The following is a 17,002-nucleotide window of genomic DNA, read 5'->3' as shown; positions in this document are numbered from 1 at the left end:
CTGAAAGAAGAAAACTCACTTAAGGACTCCTGAATTCTGCATGTAGGAACTGGTACCACTCTCCAAGAGTCAAATGGTTAGCCTACTGTTTGCTTGCTTCAGGGACACAAAAACATAAAAACGACTGACTCCATAGGGGCCCAGCTGACCGTAGATGACTCAACAGAGCAGTAGAATGAGCTAATACTTAGAAATCTGCTCTAAGGTGCTCGGGCTGCAGGACTGACTAGAAAGAACTTTCCCATCATTTGAGGAAAAGTGAGACTTAGGGCCTGATTATGATCTTGGTGGATGGGATACTTCCTCACAAATGTGACGGATATCCTGTCTGCCGTATTACAAGTTCCATAGGATATAAATGAATTGCAATTCAGTGGAAAGGATAACCCTGTCCACCAAGATCATAATCAGGCCCTTACTCACTTTTCTATATCTAGAGGACTGGGACAAGTAGTTGAGGCCTTCTCAGAAAGGTAGGTAAAAAGAAAATAAGTTGAGTCCTGGTCAGAACTTTTAGCTGCACTGAAAACTGATTCTCCAAGTCCTTGCCTCAAAGGGTATCTGACTTTATGGAGCCCTGCACTGCTGCAGCTTCCAGCCTCGCCCCACTTGAAGATATTTACATCCCAAAAAGTGACTAAGTCTAAAGGTAAAACCTTGAATTGTGGTGAAGCAACACATCTACCTGATCTGCAAAGTAACCTAAGTGGCTACAAAAGTCAGGTTTGCCCTAATCTGAGCTTTTGGTGCTAAAACCAACACTATCAGTGGGAGCTTGACAGAGATGTATGTGACTGAGGGATCCTCGCTGGCCACAGCCTTGGATCTTGTCCCTCTGTAAGATTTTGAATTCCATTTTAAAGACTAAGGGCTAGATGTAGGACGGCAAATACCGGTCGGTAACGGTCGATTTCGGCCGTTACCGACCGGTATTTGCTGTTTGACATGTAGGGGGCCTTATAGTTACAGAATCGGTATATTTACCGATTCGGTAAATTTACCGATTCTGTAAAATACTGAATCAGTAAATTTACCGAATCGGTAAATACAGATGTAGGTGGCGCTTTAAACAGTGCCACAGGCCCTTACTGATTCGTTATTTACCACCAAATACTATTTGGTGGTAAATAACGAATACCTGTGTACATGCACATCTGTGCATGTACACCTGCGCCATGTGGCACACAGACATGCCCTAAGGGCATGTATGTGTGTCACATGGCACATAAGCCTGAATCAGGGGTGCAACAGGGTGTCAAAGTGACACCCTGTCCCCCTTGCAAAATCGGTAATTTTACCGAATCGGTATTTACCGATTCGGTAATTGACATTGATTCCTATGGGCCTATGGGCCTCAAGGCCCATAGGAATCAATGGCAATTACCGAATCGGTAAATACCGATTCGGTAATTACCGAATCTTACAGATTCGGTCAAAATTACCCATTTTTTACCTACATCTGATTTACCGAATCTAGAATACCGAATCGGTAACATTCGGTATTCTAGAGTCGGTAAATCAGATTTACCTACATCGGGCCCCTGATTAGAAGCTACAATCTTCCTCGTAGGAGCCATTCACTAACTAGTCAGCCTTGATCACAGGGGTGGCTACCCCTGCAGGCTCCTTAAGATACCGTTCTACACAGATGACATTTTTCTTAGGTGCACAGACCTGTGGCACTCTCTCCCATTGCACATGTCAAGCATTTCAGACTTCACACCTATATCTGGGTCTAAAGTCAACTGGACTAAAAGAGAAGCCTTACCCATGTTGTGAATGATGAACATGGCATTCATAGCCAACTATCCTTCCCAATGGAGATGGGAACAACTCTGACTTCTTGGAGTGTACCTTAATAGTGAGTTGGGGAAGGTGGTATCTGACAATATCAGGCAACTTATTGCCTGAGCCAAACTAGACTATACAAACTTCTCGGACTCCTCGGACCACTTGTGTGCCTCCGAGTCAGTGCCATATGTTTTCCCTGCCTCTACACCCCAGGGAGTCATAGGGATTGAATCAGTGTCCTGCAGTCTCTCCTTCAAATTGTCCTCAGCGTTACTCCTCAATAGGGAGAGGGTGTGGCCTAATGACTAGAGCAGTCAACTTCAAAGCTGGGGAACTGGGTTTGATTCTCGGCAGGGATGCTCAACATCCTCTGATTCTGGGCAAATCACTTAATCTACCCGTACCTAACAAAATGAGTGTGTCCATCTGTAAGGCAACTGATGCTCATAAAAAAGCATTCTGATATCTTTGGGTTGAGTTCATGCTATATAAAGCTGCAAAAAAAACAATTCCATCCTCAAAGTCCTTGACTTGTTCCTTGCTTTTTTCCTTCCCATTTGTCAATCAATCAATCAATCAATCAATCAGGATATTTAAAGGCCCTAGAGGCTTATTCGAACAGTCAGGTCTTGAGGGCCATTCGGAATTCCGAAAGTAAGTGATGGTCCAGAGGTGCATGGGGACGCTGTTCCAGGTCTTTGTTGTGATGTGGGAGAAGGAGCATCCTACACTTCTGCTTCAGTAGATGCGGGGAGTATGGGGCAAGTGAAAGGGAGGTGGAGCATAGTCTTCCTGATGGTTGGTGGAAGTTCAGGCGGTGGTTAATGTAGACGGGCTCTTAGTTGTATAGAGCCTTGCGTGCATGGGTCAGCAGCTTGAATTGGCATATCTCTTATACGGAGCCATTGGAGTTTCATAGGTGAGGTGTGATATGGGTTCGTCGAGGAAGGTCAAGGATGAGTCTGGCTTTGGTGTTCTGTATGGTCTGATGTCTCTGTAGAAGGTGTGCAGCAATTCCTATGTAGAGCGCATTGCCGCAGTCCAGTTGGCTGGTGATGAGGGCATATGTCACTGTGCTTCTCATGTGCAGGGGTAGCCACTTGAAGATCTTACGTAGCATGCGCAGAGTGAGGAAGCATGCACAGGAGACGTCGTTGATCTCCAATTTCATAGTGAGCTTGTTGTCAATGATGATTCCGAGGTTTTCAAGCATGGCTGGCGGGAGTGGCTGTGGCTCCTAGGTCTGATGGCCATCAGGAGTCGTTCCATGTGTTGCTGCTGTTGCAAAAGATTAGAACTTCCATCTTGTCTTCGTTCAGCTGCAGACAGTTCTTCATCCAGTTAGCGACGTTTGTCATGGATCTTGTCTATTTCCTCTTTCATGGATGCCTCCCTTAGAGATGGAAAATGACTAACAGCACTTCCAGCCAGTAAGTTTACTGTTTTCCTTACTTGTTTTTCACACTCAATTACACTATTTTGTCAGGTCAACACACCCCAAGATTGGTAATGGACACCATAAAAACTGAATTCAGCTGGTTTACTCCACCGCTCAAACTGCTAGAGATATAACCAAGAGGAATGCAACATTTTTGTCTACATCTTACATGAATGCCTGCACATTCTCTGACTTTGGCATGAGATAGGGAACACCCTCAATGAGACATTTCAAATCCCGCTGCCCCATTTTCAACAGCTGATCATACTCCATGACACGACTGATCTCCCTTCCTTGACCCTTTATGACGGACGCTTGCTTGCTACAGTGCTCATGTCTACAAGGAACTGCTCCCTCCATTATTGCCACTCGTTACCTCTCCCAACTCATGATGAATGGATAACTGAGATGTAGTAAACTGCCTCCTATGAGAGACTCTTCTAGAGAAGTACAAGACAGATCTACTGTTTACCTCCAGATATGGTTGCCTTTTTGCTGATACTAATGCTAGTCCGTGAGGTCTGATGGTAGCTTGACACCAGAGCTCGAACATCCAGTAGCACGCTCTTGGCTCACCCCCCTTTTTCGTCCCCCTTAATCTCTTTTCCAGACATGTAATGCAATCCCCGCGCCACACTCGATCCTTTCACATTTGCCTTCCTTGCACATGATCCATAATCAATGCTAATATCCAAATTCAACACAAATATCACACAACTCCCCCAAATGTCACACTATTGGTTCCCTGACTCTTCTACTATTAGTTCACACATGTACATATATTAAGTTTTAATCAGGCCCCTCTGTGAAGGTCATCTCTTCTGTGAAGGTCATCTCTTCTTGGTCTCCCCTTTCCACTGAGCCAGAAGTTATACCTTTCGGCCACATGCATCTCATGAGAGGTCTAGCTGGCCTTGATTTCCTGGTAAACATAAAAAGCTACAATCTTTGACTGGGATGACCTGCTTGGTGTATCCTACCTCCACAGTATGGCGGTCGGCATGAAATCACTGAGAACAGTGACTTTTGATGGATACTTTACCTTTCCTTGGCACTTTTTACCGTAAAACACTAAAAACATCATATCTTTGGTTATTATTAACATATTTGAATGATCTTGATGTAGTTATTGCTCATTCCAATCTTCAAAATTGGATTCAGGAAATGTTTTTGTGTTGTATCTTTGACTCTAACATTGTCATTACAACTTACAAATTTCACAAAGTTCTCTGAGGATATCCTCAGAAGTATTTTGCTCTAACTAGTGTGAATATATTAAGTTGGTTGGGGTACTTCGCTCCCAAATGAATAAATTAATAACCCCATTCCTAACACCAGCCATCGAAGTTCTTCTCCAGCCACTGAAAATACTTTTTGGGCATCGTGAAAAAATGAGACTGGCACTTCGTAATAAACTCCAACTTTGTTAGGAATAGGGAACAGCGTATACAACACAACTTTTACCACGCAGTACCTTTACCACGCAACTTTTGCAACGCAAGTCGTTACAACGACTTGCGCTGTAGGATAGGGAATAGTTTAATTTACTATACAAGACAAAGGGTGGCTGGGTAGTGTTTGCGCAATTGCAACCAATGTAGTGTTTTCCAAGTAAGGTGGCTCAAGGGAACTGGGGAAAGCGGCCACCTGCGTCCCCAAGGGGAATCTTCTGTAGAACCAGAGGATTCAAAGGCAAAGAATAAGTAGTTCCCGAGCACAAAACGTCTTCTTATAGTCTTTAGAGAAAAGATATATACTTTCAAGAGTCCAATAAGTTAATTCCTTTTTATTTCCTTTATCTTTTCTCGTCACACATCTGAGAATTCTTCGTCAGTCTTTCAATATTCATCAAATTCACATCAACGTAGCCAATGGAAAAACCAATGCCAACACGTGTTTCGTCATGGGGCACAGTCACCCAAATGACTTCTTCAGGGCATATAGATCAAATGTATCAACGGTATATATACGCCAATTCCAGAAATCAATAATTATCCAAGTAGAGAATTAGAACTCTATCCATTCCTATTGTGGAGTTCTTCATATGGGTAAATGTATAGATGATATTCTCGGAGAGTACTCCCTGCCACATCAAATGCGATCCATATTCGTTAGTTTAATTTACTATCCGAAACCTTCCCTACTATCCACGGGCACTGGAGTTGGAATAGTAAATTAAACTATTCACTATCCAGCGCCCCCCAACGCAAGTCGTTGTAACGACTTGCATTGTAAAACCTGCGTGGTAAAGGCATGCGTTTTAAAAGCATGCGTAGTAACAACATACATCTGTTAGGAATAGCAGTATGTGTTTCAGTTCTTGGCATTTGCATCTCTTCACCACACTGTTGTTTCTACTTTGTTTCTGCACCAGTTGTGTGAAATCAAGAAGCACAATAATGTTAACATTTTTAAAAATATTCCCCATCTCCACCTGGCGGTTTACAGGATATTGTATCAGTAGTTAAGTAAGTGAAACTTCATGAACATTAAATGCTCATTTAATATAGACTATTTGAGGTAAGCATTGAGACTCATTGTCACAGCTTAAAACTAACAATTTGTTGCAACTGCCACTGCACCAACATATTTTTTTAATCAAGCCCCCTGCATTTCATTGTGTGCTCTGCTGTAATTAAAAACACTGGAGCCAGTAGGTAAACAGGAACATTGGATTATTCAAGAATGGTCTGCCCGCTGAATATCGAAACCAAACTACTTATTAGACACAGTATCGAGGAGAGAATATCAAAAAATAAAATATTCACTGGTTAGAAAATCTAGCTTTTCTATTCCTGAGCCCACATATATGTACTTAGATGGTACATATGTCTTCAAGGTACATAAACGGGGAGCTAGGAATAATAAATCCATGCTTCTCTGTATGCACTTACCTTTCGATCTGTTGTCTCTCGCTATTCTGTACTCGATATTCTTATATCATGATAGTGTTGGTTTCGATGTTCAGTAGTGCAACCTCCAAGAATACAGGTTCACAAAAGGATCAAGGACATACCTAGCCTCCTAGAGAAGCACCAGTTCTTCAACACCACAGCTGATTCTGTAATGTTAGCGCTCTAGTTGGCGTGCGTCGCGTGATGACGTAACGCGCCCACGGCCATGTTGAGGGATGCGCGCGCATCTCATAGAAAGAGCGCGAGTGCCGGAGCCGGGAGCAAAGCGGCTCGGCGCTCTCTGACCGCGACTTGCAAAGAAATAAACCCCTTACTTGTACCACGTTGTCTATGTCATCATTGGGGAAAGAAGGAACTTTTCAATGGCGACGAGGGCGGGATGAACAAGAAAAAAAACGGGAAAAATCGAGCAGTGGTCACAAATTGGTGCAACCCTCAGGCCAAGCCACAAAAGAGGTCCAGAAACAGGACAACGTCAACCAAGCCACACAAAGAGCACCAGGGACGTCAGAGAGTGCGGCAGAGCCCACAACACCCCACTCCACAAAGGAGCCATAGAAAACCAGGTACGGGGAGCCCCCCCCCCCACGCAAACACTTACAGTGGGAGCCGGACAGGGCACACAGAAGGTCACATAGAGCACGCAGCAGTGAAAGAACGCAAGGGGCAACCCCACAGTATCTGCACACCCGAGGGGCAGGAGAGCTGGCGACTTCAGAGAAGAGTGAAGGGGAAGAGACAAAGAGTCCCCAACTTCAACCAAAGAAGCAGGAGGAAGACAGCGCACCAGGCAGTCCCAAGGGCCAAAGCGGGATCGCACCGCCGGAAAGGCGCGAAACCATGTGCGCGCAGGCGTCTTTTGCAACAGCGCCTGTACCGTTCGTGCCCAAGCCAGGAGAACCCCTTATAAAGTGGGAAGACTGGAGAGACTATACTGATAATTTTTTTGAAGTACTAGAGGATGAAAACGAGGAGAAATTTACAAGTAAAAGGAAGAGACGGATACTATTACACAACCTGGGTCCGGAGGGGCTCAGAATATTCAAAAACTTAGTACCTAAACAGCGTGATGACACCAATGACGATGTCTATGCCCACGCAATTGAGGAATTAAACGAGCACTACAGACCAGCCGTATGTGTCTCGATTGACCGATACAATTTTCAACAGAGGAAGCAGGAAGCTGGGGAATCGGTTGAAGAGTATGTAGCGGCATTAAGGAAACTAGCATCCACGTGCAGATATGCCGCATTCCAAGATGAGTTCATAAAAGACCAGATAGTGATGCACACCACAAGTAAGGCCGTGCAAGAGAAATTATGGGCAAGCGGGGATACCACGCTGAAGGAAGCCATGGCTATAGTTCAGAAAGCGAAGTTGGCACGACGATGCGTGGAGGCGGGGAAGAAAGAGACGTTGGCCAGACGGATGGTGAACAGAATAGAAGAGGAGGAGCCCCGAAGAGATGGTAAGAACAAGGGAACCTCACAGAAAGGACCGAACAGGTGGCGGGAAAATCCAGGCCCACCGGGAAAACAAACAGGAGGCGGCAAGAATGCCTGTTACCGATGTGGAAGCACAGCACACAAGGCCTATGACAGGAAATGTCTGGCGTTTTGCGCCAAATGTATGTTCTGTGGGATCGTAGGGCATTACGAGAAGGTGTGCCGTAGGAAGACAACCAGGAGTATGGTGAAATACGTCGACCAAGGACAAGAAGACCAAGGGGAGAGCAACCACGAGGAAAGGGACACGGTACTCTGCATTTACGACCAGGTGTTATGCGTGGACACCAAGAGATCGAGCAAGCCTGTACTGGACATGACAATTGGTGGAGTGCCAATAAACATAGTGGCAGATACGGGCTCACCCTACACGATAGTCCAGAGGGCGGTGTGGAACAAGACATTTAAACCACATTTGGGCTCGGAGCTAGAGAGGCTGGATATAAGGCCCGTCTCATACAATGGTGACCGCATACCCATGGTAGGGTACAGACTGTTAAAATTTTAATTTAAACGACGCAGCGCGAACTGCAAGCTGTATGTCTCAGAAAAAGGACCATCGGTACTGGGATGGATGGACCAGGGGGACTTGGGCATCAAACCGGACCTGGGAGGAGAGGTTCAGGTTTTGCTCACTGAACCAGATCGATGGCCGGATATGGACAGATGGGAAAGAGAATACCCTAAAGTGTTCGGAGGCAAGGTGGGAAAACTAGAGAAGTTTGCACACAAGATCATAGTCAAAGCAGGAGCGCGACCGGTGTCCCACAGGGTGAGGAATGTGCCCCTCGCAGTGAGAGATGCGGTGCAGGTAGAACTGCAGGAGTTGGAGAAAAAGGGCATAATTGAACCAATCACGTGTGCCGAATGGCTGGCACCACTAGTAGTGGTGATGAAACCCAGTGGGAAGGTCAGGCTATGCGTAGACCTGCGCGAGTTAAACAAAAACATCGTAGTGGAGAAGTTTCCCTTGCCACGGATTGAAGAGATGTTGGCCAAAACAAGAGGAGTCAAGTGGTACTCCACCATTGACCTAACCTCAACATACCACCATATCGCGTTGCACCCGGAGAGTAGGAGGCTAACGTCCTTCATCACCCCCTTCGGAGGCTACCAGTTCCGCCGCATGCCGTTTGGGCTGGCATCAGCGGCAGCGGTGTTTCAAAAACTGATGCACCATTTGTTCAAGAACGTGGACGGCATCCAGTACTTCCAGGATGATATCCTACTGATGGGGCGAGACAAAATAGACCACGACGCGAAACTTGCTAAGGTGCTGAGGGTGCTGGAGGAAAAGGGCCTAACTGCAGAGTGGGAGAAGTGCCGCCTAGGTATGGAGTCAGTGACCTACTTGGGACACGAAATTGGGGTGCAAGGAATCACGCCCAAGACTGAGAATGTGAAGGCGATTTGCAACGCGCCACCCCCCACCAGCAAGGAGGAAGTCAGGTCCTTTTTAGGCATGGCAGAATACAATAGTAAATTTGTTCAACATTTCGCAACGAAAACTCACCACATGAGACAATTAACTAGAGAAAAAGCAACCTTCAATTGGACGGAAGAGGCACAAGGGGAGTTAGAAAGCATAAAAATGGACGTGGCAAGCGCCGTACCCCTGCAAGGTTACGACCCCCAAGGGAGAACAGTGCTCACAACAGATGCTAGTGACAAGGGGCTAGGTGCTGTGTTGATGCAGGACAGAGGACAAGGAATAGTTGAGACATTGAGCTTTGCATATCACACACTGAGTGACACGGAGAAAAAGTTCAGCGTCAAAGAAAAGGAGATGCTGGCCGTGGTGTGGGCAATGACAAGATTCTGTCAATTTCTATGGGGTACACGGTTCCAGTTGAAGACTGACCACAAACCGTTGGTGAAAGTACTCACCCCAAGTGGGCATGCCAGTGCCACGCCCAGAATTTCTAAGATGACTCTGAAGCTTTTGGAGTACAGATACGACGTGGAGTATATCCCGGGCAGTCGGAATAAAGTGGCAGACTATTTGAGCAGGGCGGCAGCCATGGAGACAGAAGAAGAAGACAAGGAAGCTGGAGAGGAAATGGTAGCCCTAATGGAGGACCAGGAAAGGGTCATCAGCAACCAAGAGTGGGACGAGGCCAATAAGGAAGATCGTGACATACAGGAGGTGAAGGAGTGCATAGTGAATGGATGGCCAGAAAAGAAACACCTCAGTGAAAATCTACGGAAGTATTACGAGGTCAGGGAGGAACTGTCAGTGGATGATAAGGGAGTGTTTGTATGCAGGGGAGGCAAGGTCATCCCCCAGCAGGAATCGTCCTGAGATTACTAGCGATACTCCATGAAGGACACCTGGGGATCGGGAAGATGAAACTACGGACCAAACAGGGATACTGGTGGCCAGGCATGGACTTGCAAGCTGAACGGTACGTCAGGGAATGCATCCAGTGCCAAGGAGCGGACAAAATACTCAAGCCTTTAAGACCAGCGCTGGGAAAGTTTGAGTCTCCGAAGAACCCGTGGGAAGAGCTGTCTATTGATATTTTGGGCCCGATCTTAGACGGACAAGGAACCCAGAAGTACGTGTGTGTCCTCATAGACAGATACTCCAAGTGGCCAGAAGTGAAGGTGGAAGAAGTAATGGACACAGAGACTATTCTAAGGTTCCTGAATGATACGTTCGTAAGAGAAGGCATTCCCAAATCCATACTGAGCGACAACGGACCTCAGTTCACCTCAGAAAAATTGACTACATTCATGGAGAGAAATGGTATCCTGTCCAAACACACCGCCATATATCACCCGGCTGGGAATGGCCTAGTCGAGCGATTTAACCGAGTGGTGATGGGATCGGTACAGGCGGCCATAATGAGTGACAAGGACTAGGAGAAGGAAATATGGAAAATTATATGGGCGTACCGAATCACCCCCACGGGGACAGGGTATAGCCCCTTCCAAATTCTGAGGGGCCGAGATCCCTTCACGAAGGACAACAGAGTGTGGAAGGAGAAAACAGTGACCAGCAAATGGTCCCCAGCAGTGGTTTATGCGAACCTGGAGAAAGCACAAGAGGTCTATGCCAAGTACTACAACTTACGAAGGAATGTGAAAGACACTGGATTAGAGAAAGGCGAATGGGTGTGAGTCAAGCTGGTGGTGATGCAAAGGAAGGGGGACAGCAAATACAGTAAACCCCTTCAGGTCAAAGAGGTGTATGATAGAGCTGCCCTATTAAGCGATGGCAATGTATGGTCGCAAGACCGGATGGCAAGGTGCAACAGAATATTACAGTGGATCTCTGGTGAGCAGGAGCAGGAGGGGGCAGCGGAGCTCGATAAAGGAAATGAACTTTCCAACTTGGACATGGACACGGAAGAGGGAGACTCAAGTGAGGAGCAGGGCAGCAGAAATAACCCCAGAATAGAGATGGAGAGGAGTGCAAGGAGATCGATGGGGAGCCCAGCTGAACCGAGCCAGAGAGAAGGTATTGGAGAGACTCAGGAGAGAGAAGATACCGCTACCCCGGTAAGACGCACCCGAGGGGGGAGAGCGGTGGTGAGACCATCCAGGTTCCAGGACTATGATATGAGTGATGGACTATAAGTTTTCATGTTTGTTTCATTGGTGGGAAAAAGGGGAGATATGTAATGTTAGCGCTCTAGTTGGCGTGCGTCGCGTGATGACGTAACGCGCCCACGGCCATGTTGGGGGAGGTGCGCGCATCTCATAGAAAGAGCGCGAGTGCTGGAGCCGGGAGCAAAGCGGCTCGGCGCTCTCTGACCGCGACTTGGAAAGAAATAAACCCCTTACTTGTACCACGTTGTCTGTGTCATCATTGGGGAAAGAATGAACTTTTCAATGGCGACAAGGGCAGGATGAACAAGAAAAAAAACGGGAAAAATCGAGCAGTGGTCACAAATTGGTGCAACCCTCAGACCAAGCCACAAAAGAGGTCCAGAGACAGGACAACGTCAACCAAGCCACTCAAAAAATAAAATATTGACTGGTTAGAAAATCTAGATTTTCTATTCCTGAGCCCACATATATGTACTTAGATGGTACATATGTCTTCTAGGTACATAAACGGTGAGTTAGGAATAATAAATCTATGCTTCTCTGTATGCACTTACCTTTCGATCTGTTGTCTCTCGCTATTTTGTACTCGATATTCTTATATCATGATACTGTTGGTTTCGATGTTCAGTAGTGCAACCTCCAAGAATACAGGTTCACAAAAGGATCAAGGACATACCTAGCCTCCTAGAGAAGCACCAGTTCTTCAACACAACAGCTGATTCTGTAATGTTAGCGCTCTAGTTGGCGTGCGTCGCGTGATGACGTAACGCGCCCACGGCCATGTTGGGGGAGGTGCGCGCATCTCATAGAAAGAGCGCGAGTGCCGGAGCCGGGAGCAAAGCGGCTCGGCGCTCTCTGACCGCTACTTGGAAAGAAATAAACCCCTTACTTGTACCACGTTGTCTGTGTCATCATTGGGGAAAGAAGGAACTTTACATATTCTTACTTAAATTTTCCAGAATAGCATTCACGTTCTCTTTCACTGCTCGTTTTTTATCTTCAATTGCATTTTCACATACAATAACTGAGTCAAATACATTGAAATATATTCATATAAATGTACCTTTTCTAAAAACAATTGAGCCCAATCTGCCATGTGTCTCATCAGATTTTTCTTTCATAGCTTTGAAGCTGCCTTTCTCTGCAATGAATTTAATCTGCTCTTTAGTCAAACGTATCTCGAAGAAATCTGCTATTTTTGTAGTTGCAGCAACCAAATCCTGTAAGTAGAAAAAGGGTCAAAATACAAAGTTCTTCATTCAATATTACAAGTAAAATCATAAAAGACATAGGATTTCGTTAAAAATGTACATACTAGTTGTCATAGTCAAACGCTTTCATATTTTAAAGCCCCCACCAAAAAAAATACAAAAAAAAGCAAACAGAACGAGAGTTTAAAAGCTGTAAAAACAATAGAGCAGGCCTGACTTGGGTAAAATTCATTGGCTTTAAAATTTGAAACAGAAACTTGTACCACAGGTTATTTTATTTTGGACAAAATATAGTGACATGTAAAGTATTGTCAATCGTTATATTGTCACAATGACAGCGGGGCAGGTCTCAGTACGAAAAACAACGTTGATTAAAGGGGATAAGGTGGGGAAATAAATTCAACCTGAAATGGGTCCACAAACAACATTGATGGCATGTCATATTTCAGGTTAAATATGGTTCCACATTGCTAACAGTTTGCACTAAAATTGCATGCCGCATAGAGTGTTTCGTTAGTGCAAGGTCTTCGCGCTCTGATGCCAGCTTGTCCCTAAGCGATGTTACAGCCTTTTTGCCCACAGAGTGAGTTAAAACAGCCGGATTGCCATACAGATCGGACGACCCTAGGGCTTGCAGGTTACATGGCACATACGCCAGCCATGAGATCTGGGAGGATTTTTCCAATTTTAAACAGTACTGCAGAAATATTCTGCTAAAACTAAGTATATCCTTTAATCCAGGGGTCTCCAAACCGGTCCTGGAGGGCCGGATCCATGGCAGAGTTTTTGGATATCCCCATTGAGATACATGTAGTAATTTTAAAAATCTGGCATGGATCCGGCCCTCCAGGACCGGTTTGGAGACCCTGCTTTAATCAAATCGATTTCCAAAGCTTTAAAGGGCCAAGGCATAGCTGCTCAATGAGAACGTCTAAGCCTAACTCATCATGCACAATTTCAGGGTGTATACTTTTGGCCCTAAATCACCTTGTAAAAATGTGTTTTCAGCTACTTGGAGGGGGGCAACCTGTCCATAACCCCATAAATCACTACAAAAAGAGTCACTTTAAAATGAATACAAGGAACCAATATTTTCTTACCTCGCTTTATTTTCAAATGATATGCTTGCCCCCTTGTACCAGTTTGACCATTGTTCTTATGAATTTCTATCATAATAACTCTAATTGTAAGAATGTTAATATAGCAAACTCATTGAACGTATCTTTAAGCTCAGCACTCGAAGAGTTAAAGGAGGATTCTGCTGTAATTTTGGGGGGGGGGGATATTAACAATAAACTTTGATCCTTTTCAATGAATGCAGTGTGCAGTACACTGGGTCATGATGATACAGATCAACTCCATTTTGAGCATAATCCTGTGGGGATGTTTTAAATAGGCTTTGTACCACTTTACCAACACTTGGAAGGTACAGGCAATATTAATGATTTTATAGCTGTTTCATATCAATGGTGCCAGAATGTTTTTAATTTTGCAATTCTTCAAACCAGTCTGAGTGATCATATCCCTTTTGTTTTAATGTTATCCATAGGCCACACTCAGTTAAAGCACATACATGTTGTTCTTTCAATAGAGGTAAATAAGAATAGAGGCATTTTGCGCAACTGGGCCACTATAGATTCTGGGCATCTACTGATAGAATTGGTTGTCAGGAGTCAGAAACAGGTGAAGGTGTGGTTGGGGACTGGGGAAGATCCCGCTTATTTTCTTAGGGGCAGACCAATTACCTAGGCAACAACAGAAGAGTGCAATAAGGGTGAAAGCTCTGCCCATACCTGTAATTAGCTGCAGTGACCCTGCCCCGAGCATGACTGACTCTGGCTAGAGCTTTCCTTTAGAGAAATTAATCTGCGCCAGTGCAGGCATGAAGCAGAGACACACACCACTCAGTTTATTTGCTTAGCTAACTAATTACTTGACAATCTCCAATCTGAGCTGTGATGCAGAGTTTGTAGCAAAATACCTAATCCTAACCCAAAATGTATGACACTTGGCAGAACTGCTGTAGTCACAAGAGACACTCTGCCTAAGAATTTCTTTATGAAGTGCTATACGTCACTGATATAGACAAAACAGTCCTGAATAGGGTACCCTTCCCATTTATAGTACAAAATACTTGTGAGTTAGTGATATCATATTTTTTTGGATTTTTTGATCAACATAGTAGAAAAAACATAAAAGGCAATAAATGTCCACAAACTCTACAACCATCCTAAGTCGCACACACACAATCTTTCAAACAATCAGGCAAACACTGACTCAGACATACTCATACTCATACATTCCGTCAGATAACAATGTACTAAATAGTGCCAAACACAGTCATATATTCCAAAAAGAGGTTTGCATCAAAAGAAAAATCTGACAATATTGGTTAATATGGAAAATCCAAGATCAGTTGGTTGTCATTGCAAGGCACTGATACAGTCCATAGTCTGTATTTTTCTCCAGGGAAGAGATGCCAACAAAGGAGCCACAAGGGCTCCAGCGCCGACGCGCGTTTCGGTGTTAGACCCAAATTTGGATTACACCTTCTTCAGCGCGACAGGTTTGTGTGCAAGCAAAGGAAATATGAAGCGCCTGGGTTACATAGCCAAGACGACGACCCAAATCATTGGAGGACAGACAACGTAATTAAATAGATAGATTGTATGACTATAGAATGCGAAATAAAAACACTTATTGTGACTCTTGTAAAATGTGTGCCTTCTCGGCAAGTTGCGTATCAGATCAGCAAAGGTGGCTTGAATTTGCGCAGAACAACTTCTGTGCAGTTGAATCTGGGCAATATTGAAAATCTCTAGGCCTGCTTGGGGCTGTCTGATGCCTGAGAAATTTGTTGCTCGGCTGTATTTCAACTGATTAGGCCAAACTGTAACAGTTGCAATTTGCAACTATTACAATCTCGAGGGATGCTGCCACTGATGGACCCCGGGGGACGGGAGGGTCACAGACCAGTCTTCCCCGGGGTACTTTGTGCAACATTGGAAGGAAAAGGTGGGGGTTTAGGGACAGGAAGGGAAAGGGGAAGGGGTGGGAGTAGGTAGGGCTATATAGGTGTCAGGAAAGGAGTATTCGGCCACTTCCTGACACCAAGCACCACCAGGAGGGAAGGGTTAATAAAAGTTAGTCCGCCCACCCACCTTACAGGTTGTAGAATGGGGCTACGGGTGTAGATCGATTACAGCGTTGCTACTTTGGGACAGGTTGCATGGCATAGGTGGTATGTAGGAGGGGTGGTGAGTCAGGTACAGGCAGAAGGGAAGGGTGCACACGTGACTGATGGCGATGTGCGGGATGCAATGAGCAACAAAGGAAATTTAAGGGAGGATGTTTGGAGGGAAAGGGGATATGGAAGGAGGCCAGAGAGTGAGAGAGGAGGAGTTAAGCAGATGAGATGGTGTTTGAGAATGGCGAAGATAGAATGAAACTGTATGGTTTATGTTAAGAGTTATAGTTGCACTTATGTAATGTTTTATATAGTTTTAAGTGTTGCAACCTTGTCCTAATAAAATAGCCTTTTACTCTTCAAGTAACAGCGTGGAGTGTGGTTATTGCATGAAGAGCCTCTAGAGCATTTTGGACAGTCATATGTGCCTGTTCCTCTGTTCCTGGTAGTGCATTTGCCCCTTTTAAGCCAGGGGTACAACCTCCAGGAAGTGATTGAGGTTGCAAGGACCATGCCAGTGGTCTCAGTTGCTACACCTGGCGACCCCCAAATGACATCATGGGCATGGTTCCCAAGCATTGGGTACAAAAGAAGTAGAGGGGGGGCTTACCTGGCACCAGTGGGGGCAGGTGCGTGCTTCACTGCCTCACAGGTTGGTGCTTCGCCTTGCAACTAGGCTTATCGCCGGATCCCAGAGTGCAATGGCAGTGTTATTAAAGCCTGGGCCCACACAGAAAGGAAAACAGTGAAGCCAAGTGTTATTGCCATATTTGGAAACTATGAGCACAAAACACTGAATCAGACTGCTAATAATGTGCAAGGCAGTCCAAAACAAACTAAATTGCCACTCAATTGGAGGCGGACCTCAAGGCCTTTCCTGGGCAAGGAGGGGCATGCTCCAACTGAACAAGAAAGATTGGAGGAAGAAGTGGAGAAGGATGACATCAATGCCCTTCTCTTTGAAATGACAAAATGCCTCTAAACTATTGCTCTGACCGACTGGACAACATGAAAAAGATGGCAGACAAACACAGATGAGTAAACAGACATGGCAAAACAACGATTCTCTGAAGCAGAAGATGAAAAGGCCCGGCTACTCACTGGTAATCTTCATTACTCCAAGTCTTGTCTTCCTGTTCCATTCCTTATCAATGAGCAGCTTGTCTGCTCCTGCAGAAACCTATTACATAGCAGAGGTCAAACACTTCCCCATATGTGGCGCTGCCTACCCGGCATTCATAAAGGGTGAAGTGCATCACCAAACAGCCTGAGAATACCAAAGAAACACAAGAAAATGACAAACACAAAACAATCACCAGAAACAGGAAGGGGTGGAGGGATGGGCTCATGAATGGATGGGAAGCCCAGGACTTGGAGTAACGAATATTACCAGTGAGTAA

At 45.3% G+C, this 17,002-nt stretch overlaps 1 protein-coding gene across 1 annotated transcript in view; it reads right to left on the bottom strand.

Annotated features, from left to right (window-relative positions):
* Positions 1-17,002, bottom strand: part of LOC147727731 (sulfotransferase 6B1-like) — a 319,304-nt gene that overhangs the window by 88,311 nt on the left and 213,991 nt on the right. Inside the window, exon 6 of the mRNA XM_086961729.1 lies at positions 12,268-12,424. Within this exon, the coding sequence (XP_086817855.1) occupies positions 12,268-12,424 (157 nt within the window). The remainder of the gene's footprint in view (positions 1-12,267; positions 12,425-17,002) is intronic.

The sequence above is a fragment of the Lissotriton vulgaris genome, chromosome 3_1 (genome assembly GCF_964263255.1).
Source record: "Lissotriton vulgaris chromosome 3_1, aLisVul1.2, whole genome shotgun sequence".
In the NCBI taxonomy this organism is placed as follows: Eukaryota; Metazoa; Chordata; class Amphibia; order Caudata; family Salamandridae; genus Lissotriton; species Lissotriton vulgaris.
The sequence above is the reverse complement of the archived record's forward strand: the minus strand, read 5'-3'. Positions and strand labels throughout refer to the sequence as shown.